Raw genomic sequence first — 24,997 nt, forward strand, 5'->3', positions numbered from 1 at the left:
ACAGAGAGGCAAAGCTGATGCATTGCCCACAAAGAGGAATTGCAGAGATTTGCATCTGCACCTGTGAAATCTATGCGCTTTCTCATTTACCAATCTTGAGTGCAAGTGTATAATTGATCTGCTTCTTGGCTTTCTATATGTCAATAGTCAATAGTCGTTTATTTGTCACATACACATAAATGTGTAGTGAAATGAAACATTACCCGCAGTTGAAACACTAAGACCAATAAGAATAATCAATAAAAATGCAATAACACATACAATCATACACTAACACCAAACAAAAGAAACATCCATCACAGTGAGTCTCCTCCAGTCCCTTCTCACTGTGATGGAAGGCCACAATGTCTTTTCTCTTCCCCTGCCGTCTTCTCCCGCGGTCAGGCTGTTGAACTTGCCACGTCGGGGCGGTCGGGGCTCCCGACATTGGAGCGCCGCGCCGGACGGTGAAAGGTCCACGGCCTATTTCAGGCCGCGCCGGACGGTGAAAGGTCCACGGCGGGCCGACCCAAGCCCCGCGATTCGGGGCGGGCGAACACGCTGCCTCTGCCGCTGCCGGTGCTCCCGATGTCGGCCCCCATCCAGGGGCCTGTGGGCTTCCGACGTCCACGCGGCCCGCGCCGGAGCCTCCGGAGACGAGTCGCAGCCGCTCCCGCAGCATCCGCAGGCAGCCAGCGCCGCAGGTGGTGAGTCCGGGCCGTGGGCTCTGCGAACCAGAGCCCCAGGTGGTCCCAAGTGCATGGCCGGTGGTAGGTGGAGCCCGCCGGTCCCAGGTGCATGGCCGGTGGTAGGTGGAGCCCGCCGGTCCCAGGTGCATGGCCGGTGGTAGGTCGCAACGGGATCGGAGACACGACACAGAAACAAAGGTCGCGTCTCCGTTCGGGAGAGAGAATTTTTTACAGTTCCCGTTCCCTCCCACCCCCTCCCCCAAACATAACATACAAACACTACACCATATTAAAACTACAATTCATACAAAAACAACAAACAACACAAAAGACAGACGGACTGCAGGCAAGCCGCAGCTGCGACGGCAGCGGCGACGGCAGCTTGCATGGGTTAAGAACGTGGTATTGTGTGTTCTATTTTAGAATAGTTGTAAAAGAGATGTGGAAACCTAGCAAGGAGTAGGTCACAAGGCCCCTCGAACCTGATCTGCCATCCTCAATGATCATTGCTGATCCTCTATTTCAAACACATTAAGTTTGTGAAATATAATTTCCTTTTTGTAAATCTGTGCTGGCTTTCAATTATTTTTACATTTTCTATGTGTCTTGTCACCACATTCTCTGTAATAAACTCAGCATTTTCCATACTACTGATATCAGGCCTCTCTTAAAAAAAATAGTGGGGTTATATTTGTCAATCTGCAGGAATTGATCCATAATCCATAAATTTTGAAAGAGATTCTGGCCCTGGAGAACTAAAGTCTTTGTACCATTAATTTCTCCTGTACTTTTGCACTATTATTTTTGTTTAATTCCTCTTATTATACTGTTAATTTCTACTTCAATTTCCATTTTAATGAACAAATCTATAATGTTATAAATCACATTTCCATAAAGTACCCCAAGCAGCTTTATGGAAAAAAGTACCCCAAGCAACAAGATTATTAACTAACCTTTCTCATTGCACAATATCCAATCCAGGACAATTTAGTTGATTGTGTAGGAAGGAACTGCAGATGCTGGTTTAAACCGAAGCTAGACACAAAAAGCTGGAATAATTCAGCGGGACAGGCAGCATTTCTGGAAAGAAGGAATGGGTGTCTGACGAAGGGTCTCGACCCGAAAAGTCACCCACTCCTTTGCTCCAGAGATGCTGCCTGTCCCGCTGAGTTACTCCAGGTTTTTGTGTCTTATCTTCAATTTGTCAATGTACTGGCCTAAAAAAACCTATCTCTTGCATATTTCGGTAATTCATCCTCCATTGTATTATAATTGGTAATTAACTTTAGCTGTTACATGGAGATGCAAGTTATGTTTATTACTCTAGTACCCTTTTTAAACACATTTCTAATTTCTTGTTTGATGCCATCCTCTACATTACCAGTGTTTGAGTGCCTGCAGACAACTCCTACCAGGTTTTGTGCCCCTCGACATTACTTTTCACTATTGATCTATTCTCATCCTTTAATGACGATGCCATCCCATCTCATCTTTCTCACTGCCCTTCCTAAACATCAAATATCGTTGAACGTTCAGCTCCTAGCCTTGGTCACTTTGTTGCCTTGTCTCCTAATGGGAATTGCATTGATTCTGATTACATCTATTTGTACTATTAATTTGATCATCTTATTATGAATGGTTTGTGTTTTTGTATTTAGCACATAGATTTTTAAAAAAAATATTTAGGGTGCCATAACAACATTTAATATGTGGCCTTCTCTTATTACTGTTTTTTCTTACTCAGATCCTTTACACTCTTTTGTTTATATGCCCTGTTCCTTCCTGGCACAGTTTGATTATTCTTAACATTATTATTGTCCTGCACTGCTTCCATGTATTTTGTTTTTCTCTTTAGCGTTCCGGGATGTTTGTCTAAAACCTACCTAATCTAATTTGTATGTGAATTCCCCACTGAAGTAAATCAGCTAGCAAGCAAGTCTACCACCTCGTAATAAATGGATAGTCCCAAAAATAAAAAAAGTACAGCATTTTTTTTGTAGGAGTTTGAACTTGACAAGATAGGGCAGCACATTGGCACAGCGGTAGAGTTGCTACCTCACAGTGCCAGACCTGGGTTTGATCCTAACTACGGGTGCTGTCTGCGGACTTTGTATGGTCTGAAGAAGGGTCTCGACCCGAAACGTCACCCATTCCTTCTCTCCAGAAATGCTGCCTGTCCCGTGCGTTACTCCAGCATTTTGTGTCTACTTTCGATTTAAACCAGCATCTGCAGTTCTTTCCTACACATTGTATGTTCACCCTGTGACCGCGTGGGTTTTCCCTGGGTGCTCCAGTTTCCTCAAGCATTTCAAAGACGTGCAGGTTTGTAGGTTAATTGGCTTCTGTAAATTGTCCCTTGTGTGTAGGTTTGAACTAGTGTACAGGTGGTCAATAGACAATAGACAATAGGTGCAGGAGTAGGCCATTCAGCCCTTCGAGCCAGCACCGCCATTCAATGCGATCATGGCTGATCACTCTCAATCAGTACCCCGTTCCTGCCTTCTCCCCATACCCCCTCACTCCGCTATCCTTAAGAGCTCTATCCAGCTCTCTCTTGAAAGCATCCAACGAACTGGCCTCCACTGCCCTCTGAGGCAGAGAATTCCACACCTTCACCACTCTCTGACTGAAAAAGTTCTTCCTCATCTCCGTTCTAAATGGCCTACCCCTTATTCTCAAACTGTGGCCCCTTGTTCTGGACTCCCCCAACATTGGGAACATGTTATCTGCCTCTAATGTGTCCAATCCCCTAATTATCTTATATGTTTCAATAAGATCCCCCCTCATCCTTCTAAATTCCAGTGTATACAAGCCCAATCGCTCCAGCCTTTCAACATACGACAGTCCCGCCATTCCGGGAATTAACCTAGTGAACCTACGCTGCACGCCCTCCATAGCAAGAACATCCTTCCTCAAATTTGGAGACCAAAACTGCACACAGTACTCCAGGTGCGGTCTCACCAGGGCCCGGTACAACTGTAGAAGGACCTCTTTGCTCCTATACTCAACCCCTCTTGTTACGAAGGCCAACATTCCATTGGCTTTCTTCACTGCCTGCTGAACCTGCATGCTTCCTTTCATTGACTGATGCACTAGGACACCCAGATCTCGTTGAACTCCCCCTCCTCCTAACTTGACACCTCCTCCTAACTTGACACCATTCAGATAATAATCTGCCTTTCTATTCTTACTTCCAAAGTGAATAACCTCACACTTATCTACATTAAACTGCATCTGCCATGTATCCGCCCACTCACACAACCTGTCCAAGTCACCCTGCAGCCTTATTGCATCTTCCTCACAATTCACACTACCCCCCAACTTAGTATCATCTGCAAATTTGCTAATGGTACTTTTAATCCCTTCGTCTAAGTCATTAATGTATATCGTAAATAGCTGGGGTCCCAGCACCCCACTGGTCACTGCCTGCCATTCCGAAAGGGACCCATTTATCCCCACTCTTTGCTTTCTGTCTGTCAACCAATTTTCTATCCATGTCAGTACCCTACCCCCAATACCATGTGCCCTAATTTTGCCCACTAATCTCCTATGTGGGACCTTGTCGAAGGCTTTCTGAAAGTCGAGGTACACCACATCCACTGACTCTCCCTTGTCAATTTTCCTAGTTACATCCTCAAAAAATTCCAGTAGATTTGTCAAGCATGATTTCCCCTTCGTAAATCCATGCTGACTCGGAATGATCCCGTTACTGCTATCCAAATGCTCAGCAATTTCGTCTTTTATAATTGACTCCAGCATCTTCCCCACCACTGATGTCAGACTAACTGGTCTATAATTACCCGTTTTCTCTCTCCCTCCTTTCTTAAAAAGTGGGATAACATTTGCTATCCTCCAATCCACAGGAACTGATCCTGAATCTATAGAACATTGAAAAATGATCTCCAATGCTTCCACTATTTCTAGAGCCACCTCCTTAAGTACTCTGGTCAGTGTGGATTCAGTGAGCTGAAGGGCCTATTACCACACTATCTCTAAACTAAACTGAAAAAGATGATAAGACAAAATGATCTTTCACCAAACAGACCAAGTTTGATGACAGGTGTTTTGGGGAATGTCTTAAGCAGAGTATGGAGATGTTCCAAGGTATCTATAATCTCATTGACAGGCTGGTGTTTGGTTGGTGTTGGTAGAGGTTAAAATTGGGATATCAGATGAATACCAATAGTAATGTCAGGAAGCAGGCTGAGCGTCCAATCAGATTGAATAATTCTTACAGACAAACCAGGAAGTGAAATAAAATGACGATCAGTGATAGCAACATATGGATTTCAATTCCTAATTCCACATGCAGATGCCAAAAGCTGTGGTCAATTTAGTGTCACGATCATTCCAGTTTCAGTTGCCACACAATTGTTTGTAGTTTCCGCTGCCTCCTCCATTCCTTGGCCTCTCTATTCCCGATGGTGTCTGAAGTTGAACTTTACATTTGTCAATCCCGGGTGTCTGATTTAACCCCAGGTGCTCTTCTGACCACTTAGCAGTGTCATTATTGAGCCACCTAATTCCATCTCTTGACATTGCTCACCTCGACCCCTTCTTAGGTCATTTGCTGAATCCCTCAGTCATGCCTTTGTCGCCTTTAGTTGTCTTGTCTGGTTCCCATTTTCTAATCCATAATTGTTGTCATCTTTGTTCTAATTTGTTCCAAGTTCTGTTTTTCTATAACACTTTATTGGACCACAGGGTTTTTAATAAGTAATGTTTTGAATTTGAAGGATTTTTTTCTTAACCTCAGACCTTCATTCTTGTGAGTTATCTGCACAAGCAGCAATTTCAACACTTGCATCCTCAGATTTTAATTGCTATACTTCCCGTAGCTGTGGTTTCAGCAGTTGAGGTGCTGCGCTCTGAAATTTACTCCCCAGATCTCAATCTTTTATCATTTAAGTTGAGTCTGAAACCTAGCTCTTCTGCTCTGATATATTTTTAGATTTGTTTGATAATGTACCTTTGAATTATTGTGAGATATTTTAGATTACACTTGTGATATAGATGTAGGTTATTCCTATGCTCTTTGGTTTGTAGATGAGTTCAGAGTCACTTAACTGCATGTATTGTTACAAACGTAAAGTAGAAAACAAAATCTTGAGTTGTTGAAATATCCAATTGTCAGGTATCCATGGCATCTCTGATAAATAATTTATGCTATGCTTTATGTGGAGAAAATCCTTCTAGATTTGGTTTCTGGATGGTGTAATTTTGAGATGATTTCCCTTTGTTCTTGATTTCTCCTGCTAATAGCTTCTCCACGTTTGCTTATGTTATCTTTTTCTCATAATTTAACCCTCTCGCCACTTATGGTTGTGGGAGATCCCCCAGTATTAATGGGCAATTCCAAGATATTAAGATAAGAGCTGTTGAACAAGTAGGACGGTATAATGAAACCCGTGCAACAAATATTCAGCTATTGATCACACTTGCCTATAAGATTATTAAGGGGTTGGACACGTTAGAGGCAGGAAACATGTTCCCAATGTTGAGGGAGTCCAGAACAAGGGGCCACAGTTTAAGAATAAGGGGTAGGCCATTTAGAACTGAGATGAGGAAAAACCTTTTCAGTCAGAGAGTTGTGAATCTGTGGAATTCTCTACCTCAGAAGGCAGTGGAGGCCAATTCACTGAATGCATTCAAGAGAGAGCTAGATAGAGCTCTTAAGGATAGCGGAGTCAGGGGGTATGGGGAGAAGGCAGGAACGGGGTACTGATTGAGAATGATCAGCCATGATCACATTGAATGGCTCGAAGGGCCGAATGGCCTCCTCCTGCACCTATTGTCGATTGTCTAAATGATATGTGCTATCATTTTTTAATTAACACAGAAAAAATATTCAACATTTCTTGGGCTCTATTTCTGTTCTAGGAAGTAGAGCACATTGTTCCATCACTGCACCAATTTTAAATTAAATCAACAAAAAGCAATTTGCTAACCATGACTAAATGGTTAACATTCTAAAAGAAAATAATTAAATTAGCAACCACAATTAGGATTGTGCATTTATGATTCACGCAAATGGTGGTGAGTGTAAGATATTACGACAGGAGTATCTAGATAGAAACAAGCACAGGTTTTCAGTACACACTGTTGCCAATGTGGGTCTTCTTTATTTTACAGAAGTATACTGCGCATACTCACACATATTCATGAGACTGATAAGATGATGAATATATCACATGACACAAATCACACCATTCTGGTCCTTAAAGTTACAGTTACCATTATATACACTACCGTGAGTGTATGGAACAAGCTGCCAGAGGCATTAGTTGTGGAGGTGCATTTGAAAGCCATTTGGACAGGTACATGGATAGAAAAGGTTTAAGGGATATGGACCAAACATAGGTAAATGGGACTGTCTTGGATGCGGTATGGATGAGGTGGACTGAAGGGCCTGTTTCCATGCTGTATGACTATGATACAGAATTTGAAACTTGCTAAAGTGCTCAAATAAATACGATACATTTTTGTTTAACTTCATACTACAGTATATAGAATTTATGGGCATTGAGAATGTGTCATCTGTATTGCAACATACTGGTTCTTAACTTACACTCCAAGAAGCATATCCATTTGTCGGCTTTTGGCTTTTATTCTATGTTGCTAATACTTATGTTGCTTGTTATCAATGTGTCCCTTCAAAAATATTACAGAATATGTTCCCTACTCTGCTGTCAGTAGTCATAAGCAAGTGTAACATCTCATCAGTTTTTCCGTGCATAAGGTCGCAGAGCTTGCACTAACATTGCAGCATAATGTTAGGTAGCTGTTTTTGTATACACCCATGAGTCAAAACATTATGACCACTGACAGGTGAAGTGAATAACATTGACTATCTTGTTACAATGGCACCTATCAAGGGGTGGGATATGTTAGGCAGCAAGTGAACAGTCAGTTCTTGAAGTTGATGTGTTGGATGCAAGAGAAATGGGCAGGAATGAAGACCTGAGCGACTTTGACAAGAGCCAAATTGTTATGGCCAGACGACTGGGTCAGAGCATCTCTGAAAGGGCAAGGCTTGTGGGGTGCTCCCGGTCAGCAGTGGTGAGTACCTACCGACAGTGGTCCGAGGAGGGACAAACCACAAAGGGACAGGGTGTTGGGCGCCCAAGGCTCTTCAATGCACGAGGGCAACGAAGGCTATCCCGTCTGGTCCGAACCGACAGCAGGTCTACTGTGGCACAAGTCACAGAAATTTTTAATGGTGGTCAAGGGAGGAATGTGTCACAATACACAGTGCATTGCATCCTGCTGTGTATGGGGCTGCACACGGAGGACCAGGTGGTCATAATGTTTTGGTTCATCACGTCATAATGTTTTGGCTCATCAGTGTATGAGCTGTATTTACATCAGTAGTGAAGGCACAATATTTTTCATTTTTATGCTGAAGCACATACAAAGTTGGATATTCCAACTCAATACTTCCTAATTCTGCACACTATTTTGCAAAATGTATGCACCTTCCCTACACCACACAACGTGCAATGTGGCACAACTGAAATAGAAGCCGGAAGTTGGTAGACAACCACAGCAATTACCGTGTGCTGAATAAAATTAATGATAAGTTAGTGTGCTTCTGATGGCAACAGTTGAAGGATGTAATTTGCCCAGAACATCAGAGGTTATGTTATCATGTTCTTTGAACTGTGTCTCAAGCACACAAATTCTTGACTAATTCATTGTCACACCAGGATTCCAGATTTTTATTAGGTTCACAAAGGAATCAATGAAGTGTTTTTTAATTATTGTTTTATCAACAAATGATTAATATTTGGGGGGGGGGGGGGTTCCACCCACCCACATATAAACACATAGTGTTATTTTTATCTGACTGTATTTTTGCAGGGTTAGATTACACAGGTGCAGGTCTGAACTTTATTAAGTCCGGTGAGACAGCACTTTGCTGTATTGAATTCTAGTCACGGGGAGCAAAGGAGTTATTGAAGTGCTGGAGGCATCGCAAAGATAAAGCTCATGGTTTTTAGCTTGGGAAAGAGGTGTCTTGAGAAGAGATTCACTGCATAGTGATGGAAATAATTGAACAATCACTGAGCTTCCTATTAAGAGGGAAGCCTGTGCTTTTTAAAGTATTTTAAAGAAACTCTTACTCCAAGATATGTGATTGATTGCAGTTTTCTCCTCAGTAGAGTGCCAAGTTCAAGACTTTTGTTTTTTTAAATTATGGAGATACAGCATGGAAACAGCCTTCCAGCCCACCGAGTCTGTGCCGACCAGCGATCACCTGTACACTAGTTCTATGTTTTTCCAGTTTCGCATCCTACACACTAGGGGGAATTTACAGAAGCCAATTAGCCTACAAACCCACACGTCTTTGGCGTGTGGGAGAAAACCGGAGCACCTGGAGAAAATCCATGCGGTCATAGGGGAAACATACAATCTCCATCCAGTGTTCACACCTGGGACTCCGGCACTGTGAGGCAGCAACTCTACTGCTGCGCCACTGTGCAGCCTCTTAGCATTATCCACTTGGACTCTTCATGGAATCCAACAGGATAATTAAACCTAGCACAGGTCAGTCTGAAGAAGGGACCCAAGCTGAAATGTCACCTATCCATATTCTCCAGAGGTGCTGCCTGACCTGGTGAGTTACTCCAGCACTTTATCTTTTTTTGTAAGCCAGCACCTGCATGTCCTTGTGTTTACAGATTCCCCAGCTGTTTAACTGGGAAATTCAACCGTAGAACCCACATTGGGTTTATGTGAGCAAAAGATAAACTTATAGAACTTGTGGGAGGCAAGAAGATGGTCACCATTTTGGGTCAAGACCATGCATGAGGACTGGAAATCTATCTTTTGCTCCAGATTCTAGTAGTTGCAGTCTCATGTGTTTGCAGGTTTGAGTGATGCAGGTACAACAAGCTCATTGAAATCAGTGGAAGAAATCATCTACTAGATGAGAGGTTTTTATTTGCTAGCTGATAAACTTTTTAAAATTGTGTTTTTATTATAATTTTTGAATTTTAAAAATATTATTTACATTATTATTGGCAAGTCCTGAGAGAGTGTGACTGTCAAAGACAGTCCTGAATGTGCAATTTAAATATCTGGTGTGATTACTGATGAGCCAGAGAGCAAGGCTGGTGCATGGTAGGCTGCAACATAGGACCAAATTGGTCAAGAAATTTTATTTTATACATGTTGATTCTTAAACCATGTGGGAAGCTTAGATTGGAGTAGGAAGAGGTTAAGGATGCCGAAACATTGCCTGTCCATTCCCTCCACAGATGCAGCCAGACCCACTGCGCTCCTCCAGCACTTCGTGTTTTGTTTGACTGAGGTTAAAGATGCCTGAAGAAGGGTCTCAACCTGAAATGTCACCCATTCCTTCGCTTCAGAGGTGCTGCCTGTCCCACTGAGTTACTCCAGCATTTTGTGCATCTTCTGCATATTCTAGCCAGTGACTGGATAGAGTCACTGGCTCTATTTGCTTTCCATGGGAAGGCCAATCTCACATCTGTGACACTGATCATACATAGCCTCTAGGTCTTCAAATGCTCCAATTTGAGTGGTTGTGGGAAAGTAATTCCCATAAGCAAATGAAGATTTTGCATTTCTTCCATCCTTAAATATTTTCCTCTGCCTGGAGTTTGGATCTGTCTGTTTTCAGAGTCTGGTATCATCCCTTTGAATGGTGAAGCCTCCCCATCATAGCTGGCTGGGTGTACTTAGGCCCTTCATACTGGCATGGAAGATGGTTATAGGTTGCTTATCCTTCCAGTGAATTTAGAGGATTTTGCAGAGACAGTATTGGGTGTACTTTTCCAGTGTCTTGACATGCCTGATCTGGGTGGTACAGATCTCAGAGGCACACCAGAAGGGAGGAATCAGTGCTGCCCGGTAAACCATAATATTAACACCAGGTATATGATCATAAAATACCCTTTTTCCCCAAAAACTGTTGGCGCATTGAAATAGCGATGAATTTCATCGTCAGTGTTGACCTTTACATACATAGAAAATAGGTGCAGCATTTGGCCCTTCGAGCCAGCACCGCCATTCAATGTGATCATGGCTGATCATCCACAATCAGTACCCCATTCATGCCGTCTCCCCATATCACTTAATTCCGCAAGCCCTGAAAGCTCTGTTTAACTCTCTTTTGAATGAATCCAGTGAGTCGACCTCCACTGCCTTCTGAGCCAGAGAATTCCACAAATCCACAACTCTTTGGGTGAAAAAGTATTTCCTTGTCTCAGTTCTAAATGGCCTACCCCTTAATCTTAAACTATGGCCCCTGGTTCTGGACTCCCCCAATATCGGGAACATGTTTCCTGCATCTAGTGTGTCCAATCCCTTAATAATTTTATATTTTTCTATAAGATCTCCTCTCATCCTTCTAAATTCCAGTGCATACAAGCCCAGTCGTTCCATTCTTTCATCATATGACATCCTGGGAATTAACCTTGTGAACCTTCGCTGCACTCCCTCAATAGCATGAATGTCCTTCCTCAAATTAGGAGACCAAAACTGCACACAATACTCCAGGTGTGCTCTCACCAGGGCCCCGTACAACTGCAGAAGGACCTCTTGCTCCTATACTCAAATCCTCTCATTATGAAGGCCAACATGCCATGAACTTTCTTCACAGCCTGCTGTGCCTGCATGCTTACTTTCAGTGACTGATGGCAGGAATAAGTTACTTTCAGTGGCTGCATTGCGGGAATAAGTTGGCCAAGAAATTTTATTTTGCATTCAAGGCTCATTGACTTAAATGCCTAAGTGAAAGGTCTTCCTGAGCCGGGACAAACCAAGTACTATCTGCATACAGCATCTCAATTACCGAGGTTGAGTAGCCATGGTTCTGTATTCTACTAACTGTAACCTGAAGTGTTTCTCATCAGTTTTGAAGATTAGCTCCAATGCTGTTAAAGTGAGAGGCAATGTTATATTCAAAGATTTAAAAAAATATTGGGGCAATGATTTATTTGAAACTAGTCTTCACTGGTTGTAAATTTTTTGGTTAATATCTTGGCTTCCATGTTGTCATGCTTCAAGGATAAAATGGAGACAAATTTCTACAGGCAACCAACTTTGAGGAAAATGTTTCAACAGTACCTCTCCACTGATGGAATCAAAGGCTTTGATGTATTAAAAAAAAGGCCATGTGTGGATTGGTGAGGCTCTCTGCATTTTTCTTGGAGTTGTCACGCAGTCAAGATCAAGTTGACTGCCTCTCAATGGACCACATCGTCCTCGTATTTACTCCTCCACCTTTAATTTAAAGAGCAATGATAATGCTCTATTTGTGGTTGTAAGCTGAAAAGTTTTGGTTAATTTCATAGTAAGTTCAAATATTTATCTGTAATAACTCAAAATATGGTACTGAATTTGTATTTGCATATAACAAACCCTCAGTTTTGAATAACATGAGAAAACAGACAAATATATTTTAAAAAAGCAAGGTGAGCATTAGTTTGGATTTGAGGATTGAGTTTGAGATGGGACATGCTCCCTGAATGCATTATAGCTATTGACAGCTTCGGATTGCATTATGGAATAATGGTCCTCGGAAGCTGAGCCTTGTAAAGCCTACATGTCTGCTGTAATACATGGGACTGGGGAAACAAAGTAACCTTGTCATGACCATCTTGTCAGTGTGAATAGTGCTGCAGAGCTGACACAAGTACCGACCGGCTGTCCACTTTGCACCTCTTGGCCTACAATTCATCAGTCTGCTCAGATGTTGTCCATCTGACTGCCAGAAGTAGAAACTAGTTTTCAGTGTACATTTTGAAAATGTCAAATGTCTTGGTTTGAGGGGAGGGGGGGCCGAGAGGTTACCTAAAATTAGAGAATTCAATGTTTGTACTGTTGGCTGCCCAAGCAGAGTATGAGTTGCTGTTCCTCCAGTTTGCATGTGGCCTCACCCTGGCAATGGAGGAGGCCCAGGGCAGAAAGGTCAGTTGTGGGAATGGGAAAGGGAGTTAAAATAGTTAGCATCCGGGAGATCCCGCAAGCCTTGGCATACTGAGCGCAAGTGTTCAGCTAAACAGTCGGCAAGTCTACACTTGGTCTCTGCCATGTACAGGAGGCTGCATCGGGAACACCGGATACATTTGCTGAGGTTAGAGAAGGTGATGAGGCTACTGGAGCATCTCAATAAATTGAGCAGCCTCTGTAGAGGTGAAAGGAATTTTCAGCATTTCAGGCCTAGAGGATAGAGAGTGGAAAGGGGCGGTAGCCAGAGTGAAAAGAGGGGGAAGGTGATGGGTGAACCGAGGTGGAGTGCAAGATGATTGGCAGATGTAGCTAGGTGGGTGAGGGGGGGTGGAGTTGGGCAACAGATAAGGGGTTGATAGATGGAAGCAGACAAGGGAATAAATCGGGGAAAAAAGTGTGGATGAATACAGGTGGGGAGAAGGGGGAGGATAAAGGTGGAGACTGAGGCCAGAGGGTGATGAGCGGGGGAGACAAAGGCTACAAGTTCTGGAATCTGATAAGTATGGTCGATAATAATGGGATCCATTTAAAAGAGAGATAGGCAGATGGAAATAGATGGGGAAATAGATGCCGAGGGTAAAGTGTGTGGGTAATAGGTGGAGGAAACCAGGAGGGGTAAGCCGTAGAAATGACTGAGGAAGGGCTAGTTACGTTGTGTGGAAAAGGGAACTAAAATGGAAGGATCAGGAATGGATCGGAAGAGGAGACGGGTGGAGAGAAAGAGAAGGGAACATAAGTCTGAAGAAGGGTCACCCATTGCCTCTCTCCAGACATGCTGCCTGTCCCGCTGAGTTACTCCAGCATTTTTTGCCTATCTACAAGATTATTTGAAATTGGCATGCTGTTCGCACAGTGTATAGGAACTTTTTCTCTGTCCACCTCTGTTATTCTGCTATATGATGTTTGTTAGTAATGGCGAATGAAATGGGCGTCTCATATGCTATCTTGTGTATTTGCCTTTGAGTTGGGTGTGTCCAAATTATGGCAGCTGCAACAAACCATCAGCCCACCAACCTAGGCTCTGATGTTTTGCTGTTCATGAAGCCCAAAGTGTTTGTTCATGGCTAGCGTTTCTGTGATCTCCTATCAGTATCTGAATTAGAAAGATAATCACTCGGGGTTTGTGGGTGGGAGTGGAGGACTATTTTGGTAAGGGAGATAATTGATTTGGTGGGGGTTGATGGGAGGCTTAGAGCTAGGATTTTGGGGGAGATCTGAGGGAGGATAGCCAATGAGGTATTACAGTGGAGGGGTTAGATGTGGTGAGAGTGTAACCAGGAGGTGGAAGAGCTTGGAAAATCTCAAATAAAATATCCTATGCATAAGTTTAATTTCAAGGTATCATAGATCTCAATCCTATTTGTCATTTTGTTGGTTTTTTCTAGATTTGATCCAGTGTACCAATGAGATGAATGTGAACATACCGCAGATGGCAGATACGTTATTTGAGAGAGCAACCAACACCAGCTGGGTTGTGGTGTTTAAGGCATTAATAACAACACATCATTTGATGATGTATGGGAATGAGGTAAGTGTTATCAAATTATTTAAATCTCGGGCAGAGATCATTGGCGCCTCCCATTTAAAAAGTATATTTTCTGTTCTTGGAAAGCAAAAAAAAAAAAAAAAATGCTGGAAATCAGAAATAAAAATAGAAATATTTAGCAAGTCAAGCAGCATTTGGGGAGGGAGAAATAAAGTAATTGTTTCAAATTATATATATATATATCCATATGTATCCGTATGTATCTATGTATTTCTGTGATTTTGCCAAAACGGTAAACCATAGCGCCACAATTTTTGTGCCACCTTAATCACCACTCTCACAGCCACTGTTTAGACCAAGTTTTATTTACATCCATCTTATATTTTTTAAGTTAGACATTTTAAAGTTCAAAAATCTCATTTCTAAAGACCTTTTTCCAAGGGCTGCTGTGCGTATGACGTCACCATAGAGAGCCCGGGCTCTCTCTTCACTCGCACAAACAAGATGGACGTCGTTAACGGAGCCGCCTGCCCACAATCAGGGGCTCCCCTCTCCTCTCTCCCTTTGCTTCTCTCCTCTCTCCCCTCGCTTCTGTCTCCCCTCTCCCCCACAACCACCGCGAGTAATCCCAGCTCGGATAGGCCACAGCCGCGCAGCCCGTCTCCAGTAGTCTGCCACTCCGGGAGAGTTAGAGTGGGGGGGGGGGGGAGGGTGGGAGGAGGAGATATGGGGGTGGGGGGGGGGGAGAGTGTGACTGGGGAGGGGGACAGCGGGGGTGGGGGGGAGAGGGGTTGGTGGTGGGGGAAAGGGGGTGGTGAGGAAAGGGGGGGTGGGGGAGAGTAAGAGGGGGCTGGGGGAGAAGAGAATGCGGGGGTGGGGGAATGGGCCCAACACTGACACTTTGTCTAGTTACTTATAACAGCTTTAGTGACAATGTCAATATGCTTACTCATTCAACTGTTGCTATCCTGTCATATTTGACGTCATTGTTATATTTCCCTCATTGAGATTAGGGGTCAGTAGAAACCAATGATGAAACCTGGTATTTTCCTGCTATGTTCAGCCATAAGCACCATATGGATGATCATCTTGGCTCTCTCCTGCAATTTCCACCCCCTCCTGCCCCCTCTCTCATCCAAACAGAAGTCTGTAAATTCATATCACTCCATTGGATATCAAGTAATGACCAACAGCACTTATTATTTGCAAAGGCTATGGAAACAGACAACATGCCCTCAATGGCACTGAAGACCTGCACTTTAGAGTAGCTGTTCCAGTAGCCAAGCTGTCCTATTATAAACATAGCACAAAAAGTAAGGAAATTTGTGTTTGGTACATTATTTCTTTGTTGTAACAATGCTTCTTGGCAATAAATCTTATACCGTTGGAAAGCCTGTTTATTTCCCTTTTAAATGGTGCCACATTTGTAAGGAACATGCATTTGTGGGATGAGCAGCAGAGCTGAGTATGTGGGTTGCGCCCATGAAAAATCTGCCAAATCTTCTCTGCCAATGCCAAACAGCTTATTCTGCCATTGACTCTTGTTCGGTGTTGTTTGGTGGATTGGATGATTGAAGTCTGAAGAAACAAGACATATTGGCAATTTAACAATTTATTCATTTAATAAACAGGAGCCTCAGTAGCGTGTGGAAGAACCATACACAACCACAACAGCCTGGCACCTCATCCTCATGCTGGTCACCAGCCTGGTCACACACTGTTGTGGGATGGCATCCCATTCTTCAACCAGCATTTGTCGCAAATCACCCAACGTGGTTGTGTTGGTCACTCTGGCACGAACAGCATGCCCAAGCTGATCCCACAAGTGTTCAATGGGGTTGAGGTCAGGACTGCCGGCAGGCCATTCCATCCTCTCCACTTCCAAATTCTGGAGGTAGTCTCTGAGAAACCCTGCTCTGTGGGGGCGAGCATTGTCATCTTGGAGGATAGAGTTCGGTCCCAGACTGTGGAGATATGGGATTGCCACTGGTTGCAGAATCTCATCTCGATATCTCTCTGCATTGAGATTGCCTCCAATGATGACAAGCCTCGTTTTTCCAGTGAGGGAGATGCCGCCCCACACCATCACACTGCCTCCACCAAAAGATGTTACTCTATCGGTGCAGCAATCAGTATAGCGTTCTCCGCGTCTTCTCCACACTTTGACCCTATGATCCAACTGCCGTAGGCAGAATCTGGACTCACCGCTGAACATAACGTTCCTCCACATGTTCAGGTTCCAGTGCACGTGTTGCCGACACCAGCGCAAACGTGCCTGAAGGGCAGTCATGGCAGGCCTCCTGGCAGCCCTATGAGACCAGAGATCGGCTGCGTGCAGTCTGTTCCGAATTGTCTGAGCAGAGAGCCGTCGGCCATATCATCCTGCAAACCTTGACTGCAAATCTGTAGAAGACAGCCTACGGTTCCTAAGTGCTGACAGGGTGAGGAAACGGTCTTCTTCGGGTGTCGTCTTCTTGGGACGCCCACTTCGCGGCCTGTCTCTGACATCCCCCGTTATATGGAACTTGGCCTTCACTTTGGAGATGGTACTAGGGCTCACTCCAAATAATGCCGCAACTTGGTTTTGCGGAACACCTGCTTGAAGTTGCCCTATCGCACGGGCCCTATCCAGATCAGTCAAACGTGGCATGCTGATTCTTGGAGCAGACACCTACTGACCACTGTAGCAGGGCCCATGCTCACAGATGCTGCCAATCAGGTGCCAATCAGGCACCTGATTGTCAGCACCTGGGGATACCAGAAGCTCAAAACAAGAGTCAATAGCAACAGCAGAATAAGCTGTTTGGCATTGGCAGAGAAGATTTGGAAAAAATTTCATGGGCGCAACCCATATACTCAGCTCTGCTGCTCATCCCACAAATGCATGTTCCTTACAAATGTGGCACCATTTAAAAGGGAAATAAACAGGCTTTCCAACGGTATAAGATTTATTGCCAAGAAGCATTGTTACAACAAAGAAATAATCTACCAAACACAAATTTCCTTACTTTTTGTGCTATGTTTAGTTAAAACACCAGTTTCTACCTGACGGTGTGTAAAATTGGCCAGGTGTGACCTTTGTTAACAAACACAAAGACTGGTCAAATTGGCTAATTACTGCACGCTAATTTAGAAATATAATTCATTCCTTTATCACGATCTAAATGCTTGAACTCTACACCCAATAGTACTATCGGAAATAGACACAAAAAGCTGGAGTAACTCAGAGGGCCAGGCAGCATCTCTGGAGAGAAGGAATGGGTGACGTTTCAGGTCGAGAATGTGTTCAGCAGAGAACTGCAACTGTTCAAGAAACCAGCCCATCGTCACTTTCATGGGTACAATTAAGAATAACAAGTTGAACTGTCTGAGTAGACCCATTGTTTCAGCCTGCTCATGCCCCACTAAATTGGTTTTACTCCATCCTTTCTCCCCAGTCCAACCCCTTTTCCACTGCCCTCTTCCACTTTAACAGTTTCAAATTCCCTCAACCTAACTGGCTCATATTTACAAAGGAAGTACAGTCACACTACCCCTCCATCCCATAACAGGATGGTCACAGGACCCAACAGATCCCCTTCGCCAGTCTACTCATTTGTTTGAATGTGAACATTGTTTCAACTCCACTCACTTTCTCAAGATCAAAGGTGCAGCTGCAGGAGGCTTGCATAAGCTGAGACGAGAGCTGCTTTCTATTGTAATATTGAACTGTTTTTTGTTCAATTTGCCAAACTTTTTCAGTGATACTCCCTTTGTCGTATCCAACCTTTCCCAAACTACACCTTAACCGCAACGTAAAACTAACTTGTTTTCTCTCTGACCTATTCTCGTGAATGGTCATTGACCTGAAATGTCAGCTTTTCTTTTCTACAGATCCTCCCTGACCGGCTGACTGTTTCCACCATTGTCTATTTACTTTCAATTTCTAGCATCTGGAGTTTTTTGATGAAAAATCTTTTTTTTAATTTATTTTCCAAAAGAAAGGATGTTGTAAAGTATTCTATGTGCCATGATGCAGAATGAAGATGGTTTCAAACAACTAGGTTTTGTTCATGATGTTGATTATAGGATTCTACCCCTGGATAACTCTCTTAATAAAAAAAATCCAATTGAGCTGATCTGACAGGTTATGTACTTTTTAAGTACTAAATCTCCCAGTGTGCAAAGGGAATGACCATTGAGGATCTCTAATTGATTTTCTGGAAACAGTTTTGTTACAGCACAAAACCTGCATTGCATCGGAGCAGGCTTAACGCGCTTAATTTGATTTGGCTGAGGCAGCGGTACGATATGTTGGCTGTGGTATGATGATCTTGGGTGGTGCTTTTGTTGTAGGCTATGGTGGTGTTGATAAATCATTTATCTCTACACACCATGCAATAGAAATCGATTATCCAGGAACCAGCTTGGCAATTGACAACAGCTCAACAAAATTTGGATTTCTTATCCTAGCTTCTCCTTCTCCCCAAAGATGTTGCAATGGCAATACAGCTATAATCCAAAAGATTGTACGATTCACTTAAGGGAAGCATAGTTGTGAATTGTTTTAATTACGACAATGGTGGATTTAATAACTAGTCTAAATATCCTGCCCTTTATTAATTCCTTTGTTGAAATCTGTTGTTAAGTGGTAGAGTTGCTGCCTTACAGTGCCAGAGACCCGGGTTTGATCGTGCTGCCTGAACAGAGTTTGTACGTTCTCTCCATGACATGCGTTGGTTTTCTCCGGGTTCTCCAGTTTCCACCCATACACCAAAGAAGTACAGGCTTGTAGGTTAATTGGCTTGGTATAAGTGCAAATTGTCCCGAGTGTGTGTAGGATGGTGTTAATGTTCGGGGATCGCTGGTCAGTGCGGACTCAGTGGGTCGAAACTAAACTTAAAGATGAATCTTTTACTTTATCTTGACTGAACTTTTAAAAATAAAATTACATTCTATGTCCAGTCCTTAACCTGTGCCCATCTAACTTTTAACACAACAGATATACACATATGTTTAGAATCAGCTCAGTTTTAAGAAATTTGTCATATTCTCATGAAGCATGATAAAACAAACAAGCCCTTAAGAGTAAGAAAATTATGTTTGCAGTTGCCAAGCAAGGTTGTTCTAGTCTTCTATAGTGATTGCTAGATTTCTGTTTGTATTTTACTATTCCACATGTGTATTCATCTCAGTGGATTGTTTGCTGTTACTATTTTGTAAAATTATGAAGTGGTGCGATTTGTTTTGATACTGCCCATGAGGGCTCTGTCAGCTCTAGACAGATAGTTCTGAAAGATGCCAATTTATTTTTACAAATTAATTTTTTTTAAAGTTCTACTGCCAAAGTTTAAATCTGGTAAATAAGCACCTCAGTCACATTTGATGCTAGTGGTGGGCTGGATTCTGTAGATTGGATAGAAAACATATATTTATTGGGAATAGTTAAATTATGCACTGCAGCATAAAATGCCCGGGGGTCTCAGTCAAAGAGGAACCCAAGCCCACATTGAGGTGGAATGGATAATGGATCCTGTGACTTCTGTTCAGTGCTGTTTCTATCTTTCTGTTTTGACATTTCAAGTTTTGGAATCTGAGTAATCAGATTAACTGTCTTTTGAAACTTGGGGGTGTGTCATTTTGCTGTAGCCAATGCTTTTCTCACCAAACTCTGAACAGCTTTGGAGCTGACTCATGAATTTTATATTTTTTCAAAGGAATTGTACCTTACTGTTGAATTATTGAATTGCTTGGCTGTTAGCCTGATGCACTTTTTAGTGATACAATTGTACAATCAATTGTTAGCATGGAGGGGGTTGGGGAAGAAAGAATCCTGCAATCCTACACTAGTCCCAGGCAAATGGGACCAGTGCAGCTAGGACGTTGTTGGCCAGTGTGCGCAAGTTGGGCCGAAGGGCCTGTTTCCACACTGTATCACTCTATGACTCTAATCAATGAATCCCAGTGCTGGCTTTGTCCAGCCTGTTGCAGATTCCATCAGTAGCTACTCGACAATAATCAAAGTTTATGTCTTTGCAAATATAGATAAGAAATCCATATAGTGTACCCTTGACATTTCTCCAGTTTAAAAAAAACTCTGGCAGGTATTCTGCATGTCTATGTCAAAATAGAAATAAGCGTCAGGTATTCTCTACTGTAGAAGATGTTCTCTACTTTTAGAATCCAGACTAGTTTTTATTGGCTGTAGGTATTATAATGAATTTGATGGAGATATAATGGCCAGATTGTTACATGACATTTGCATGTACAGCTTCAGAACTATAATCCACTTCATCCTTTAAGGGAAATTAATCATTTTAATAAAGGGGCTTTAAACAGTGCTTCCCTGATGGCTCAGCCTGTATAAAATGCAAGGACTGCCAGCAACAATGATTTCTGCTCTCATGTATACTTTAGAAACATGGACTACCTTAAAACACCAGAGAGGTATCACCAATGCTATACAAGGAAAGATAAACCAATATGAGAAGCCTCTCCCAGGTCAATAATCTTATAATCAAAGCTCCAATGCCACTTAGTTAAATGCATGCAGGTCACATTTTTTTGCATGTCTGATACCAGACTCTCAAAGTAAACGATCTTCTCCAACCTCAGTGACAGAAGATTACCAGAAAAGCACAAGGAGTGTTTTAGATATGTTAACAAAGCTTCCACGGGAGAGGTGGAGGTTGTGTTGGGGAAGGAGTAAATGGATCCACATCACTAAGTTGTCGGAGGAAGCTTGTGGCCTGAGATTGATCAAAATGGTAAACAAGCGTACAGGATGACACAGTGAACCTCCAATCCCAGCATGAGCATGCAATGCACTTTGCAGAAGGAAGCTGCCTCCTGTATGCACGGTCTTTCAGAAACCTGTGCAGGTTTCTCTGCCTGTGCCTCCATGAGAACTCTGCCCTCCATGCAATATAGCATAGATTTGTCCTTTTACAATACTTTCCGTTTACTGAAAGAATGCTAGATGTATTTCACTGCAGCCCTCTAAGAGGACTCCATAAGAGCTACTTTTATAGTCAGGAAAAGGGTAAAAAAAAAGCATTGACCATGCTGGAAAATTATCCCCTATGGCTGATATTCCTGAAACAAGGGAGGCCATTAGTTCAGTTTTGGAGTTAGTGTTAACAAAATTTGAGTTTAATTTTAAGAAGTTTGATGGAGATTTTAATTTTGGTAAAATGACGCTCAACACTATTGCTCTATCCATTCAATCACATTCTCAAAGCTTCTTTTTGGACTTGCTATTAATTTATTTTCCATTCATTTTAGAAATTTTCAGTTCAGGACTGACTACGTCAGAACCAGCAGTCCATTTTGGAAAAAGCTGAACAATAAATATGTTCTATGATAGGTACATTAGATAAAATAAATTTGGTATTAATACTAGTCTCTAATTCCAAATAATAACCTTATTTCTCTCTCCCTCAGCGGTTTATCCAGTATTTGGCTTCAAGAAACACATTGTTCAACTTGAATAACTTTTTGGATAAAGGTGCCATGCAAGGTAGGTTTGTGAGGGAAGAGCACAGAGGTATTTAGATATGAATGCTGATTTTCATTTGTTTTTAATGTTAATGGCTTAATTGAACCTTTAAAAATAATGTTTGATGATTTTTACATGTACTCGAATTTGTTTTTAAAGAGTAACTGAAGTGAACTTTATAAATCTTTTGAGTGAAAAGCATGACAAATATCAGTGACCACATTTTCTTCTGCCTTGTAGGATATGATATGTCGACTTTCATCAGACGGTATAGCAGATACCTTAATGAAAAGGCACTTTCCTACAGACTAATGGCGGTTGACTTCACTAAAATGAAGAGAGGGTATGACAAGTGATGCTGAACTAGTTGGATACTAATAAACACAACAGGATAACAAAATTGATTCTAAAAATTTATTTAATGAAAATCATTGAAAAAGTGTACTAATTTGGTACATGATAGTTCCTTGGAAGTGACTCCATAATTAAATCACGATAAGACTATTATTTGAATGTTTTTTTACAACTTTCAGGGTTGCCAAGGAATTTCAATGCAATGGGTGGAACACATTTATATTTGGTACAAATAAAGAAAAACAAATCTGTAAATGCTAAAGTAAATACAAGGAATTGCAGATGTTGGAATCGAGTAAAAAACACATTGCTGGAGTAACTCAGTGGGTCAGATAGCATATCTATAAGGGGGCTGAAACTTTGCCTATCCACGTTTTCACTGATCCGCGCTGCCAGACCTGCTCAGTTAAATGTTGAAATGAAAATACAAAATGCAAGAAATTCTCAACAGACCAGGTAGTGTCTGGAGAACAACAACGGTAATGTTTACCGTTGATAGCTGGTTGACTCCTATAATCTATTAAATAGTCTCACATGTCAATTCCAAATTAGGAAGAAATGTTTTAATCTGACTGAGTCAATGAATAGTCAATTCCTTGAAGGATCTATCCTTCGAATTCCTGCAGTCATATCACTGCATTCATTGTTTAAAAATGTGCAATCGCATTGTTGGATAACTGAGCTGAGTGAACATAAATAATTTATAACTAGATATTTATAATATAATAATCACTGAAGTGTATCACTGAATTCAGTACTATCAAGGGCTACCGGAGCTACCAATAGCCAACCATTTTAACTGCCCAGACCATCCTTTCGGTTCTTGGCCTTCTCCGTTGCCAGAGTGAGACCACATGCAAATAACACCTCATATTCCACTTAGGTAGCCTACAATCCAATGGTATGAATGTTAATTGCTCCAATTTCAAGTAATGACAGCCTACCACCCACCCCCACTACAGTGCTTGTACATTTCTTCCACCACCCTAGTCACCCTGCTTCTCTACACTCATCTCCCATCCCCAAATACCATATTACCTTTTTATCCACATCACCTTCCCACCCTCCTGTTCCCTACCACCCATATCCCTCACTCCAACTTTGCATCATTTCACTCCTCTTCTCTCTTTATCAAACACCCTTTTGTCTCCTTTGCATCACTAACCTTTGCCACTTACACCACCCGTATGCTAATCACTACTCCATCGGTTGCAACCACATATTACTTTCCAGACTTTGGCCCATTACCACCCCTCTCCAGCTTTCTTCCCCCTACTCTAAAGAAGGTTCCAGACCTGAAACATCGCCTTTCCATTCCCTCCTCAGATGTTCCCTGACCTGCTGAGTTCCTCCAGCACCTTATTTGTTCTCAAGATCCCAGCATCTGCAATTTCTTCAATCTATTTAAAGTGTAATGATTATATGTGGCTCTTTAACTATATTTATGATTCTGCCCTCTGTGTCATTTTTTGAGGTAGGAATAAAAATGTTAAATGTTGAGGTTAGACCACATCAGTGAGAAAATGTTTTAATGTTTCAGCCCAATGATTAATTTGCAAAAACTCCTGTATATCCTCTAATTTAGTAAGCAACATCAGAGAAAATCTGATACAATTTATTAAAATGTATGAAATGTCTGTATTCTGTTTAAAAATGCTCAAACTTTTGATAATTTTGGATCAGAATAGAATTGCAACATGTTCATCTTTGTAATCTGACAGTGAACAAGTGCTTGAATTTATATTTGATTGGGATTGAGGCCCATGTTTACATATTTATGTTTCTAAAAATAAATGCTTTTAATTTCTAGTAACATACTTAAAAATAAATTGGGGGTTGTGCATGTTCTCTGCAATCAGATGACACAAAAATAATTTTCAGCGAATAATGTTAGTATATAAATGAAATGAAATATGCATTGATATTTTGTGTTTTCATGTAGGACGGATGGAGTAATGAGAACTATGAATACTGAGAAGTTGCTGAAGACGCTGCCTCTAATACAGAACCAGCTTGATGCACTCTTAGATTTTGATGTATGTGCAAGTATTATTCTTATAATCATTGCCCAGATGTTGCTGCTTCATCTGGAGGAGTTGGTCAGTGACTATGCATGTAACACCTCATTGCTGTTGTGCGTTTCTGCAAATAAAACTGAACTTGCACTTTGCCTCTGTTATGGCAAAACATGCAGTCTTATAACCCAGCTGCACAAGTGATTATTTAATTAATGGTGTTTTAGAGTCAAATGTCAGTCTCCATTGGTTGCATGTAGTGGGAGTTGAAGCTTCTATCCAAATAAATAACTAAATTGCTTTGTGTAAGAAGGAACTGCAGATGCTGGTTTAAACCGAAGATAGACACAAAGCTGGAGTAACTCAGCAGGACAGGCAGCATCTCTGGAGAGAAGGAATGGGTGACATTTCGGGTCGAGACTCTTCTTCAGACTGGTTAGGGATAAGGGAAACGAGAGATATAGACGGAGGAATTGGGAGTAAGGGATAGAGTCTTTGCAGGAAGCAGAGTGCGAAGAAGTGTAGTCGATGTGTTCCTTTAATGATTGGAATATATATCTTTTTGTAACTGGTATCCGAGTAGATGAAGCGCTTTTCTGGTCAGAAGGTGGCCAGTTCGTTCGTCCCTTGCCTGGATGCCAGGAGTTAACCTACCTGTATGCATCTTAATGAGGATCTCTTTCGGTAATCCAGGCTGTCCTGAGATTTTTTGGTGCCACTAGGCCTCGGACTGAGTGAGACACTGGGAAGGAACTGGACAGCTATCTCAGTCTGGGCCGTGGGGGCATTAGTAGTTGGAAAGGGATAGAGACAAGTAAGCATGAGAATGCAATTACTTATTTCACTTGGTTTGTGTAAAAAGCATTCAATTTATTGCTATTTTGAAGGATTTGGGTTTTGATGTTGTTGTTGTCACAGAATATAGATAATGTGGAATGTTGAAGCAGCTTTAGATTTAGACTAAAATAACATAAAATTATTACTGCATCCTCTGAAGATGTTAGTTTTTCATTGTTAGATA

The 24,997-nt window shown here is 42.0% G+C and overlaps 1 protein-coding gene across 3 annotated transcripts in view; it reads left to right on the top strand.

The window, feature by feature from the left end:
* LOC144600657 (phosphatidylinositol-binding clathrin assembly protein-like) overlaps positions 1-24,997 on the top strand; it is an 83,594-nt gene that overhangs the window by 16,566 nt on the left and 42,031 nt on the right. For all 3 annotated transcript variants that reach the window (XM_078412505.1, XM_078412508.1, XM_078412506.1), the window contains exons 2-5: positions 14,030-14,172; positions 21,553-21,628; positions 21,848-21,950; positions 23,904-23,997. In XM_078412505.1, coding sequence (XP_078268631.1) covers positions 14,030-14,172; positions 21,553-21,628; positions 21,848-21,950; positions 23,904-23,997 — 416 coding nt within the window. The remainder of the gene's footprint in view (positions 1-14,029; positions 14,173-21,552; positions 21,629-21,847; positions 21,951-23,903; positions 23,998-24,997) is intronic.

The sequence above is a fragment of the Rhinoraja longicauda genome, chromosome 15 (genome assembly GCF_053455715.1).
Source record: "Rhinoraja longicauda isolate Sanriku21f chromosome 15, sRhiLon1.1, whole genome shotgun sequence".
NCBI classification, from domain to species: Eukaryota; Metazoa; Chordata; class Chondrichthyes; order Rajiformes; family Arhynchobatidae; genus Rhinoraja; species Rhinoraja longicauda.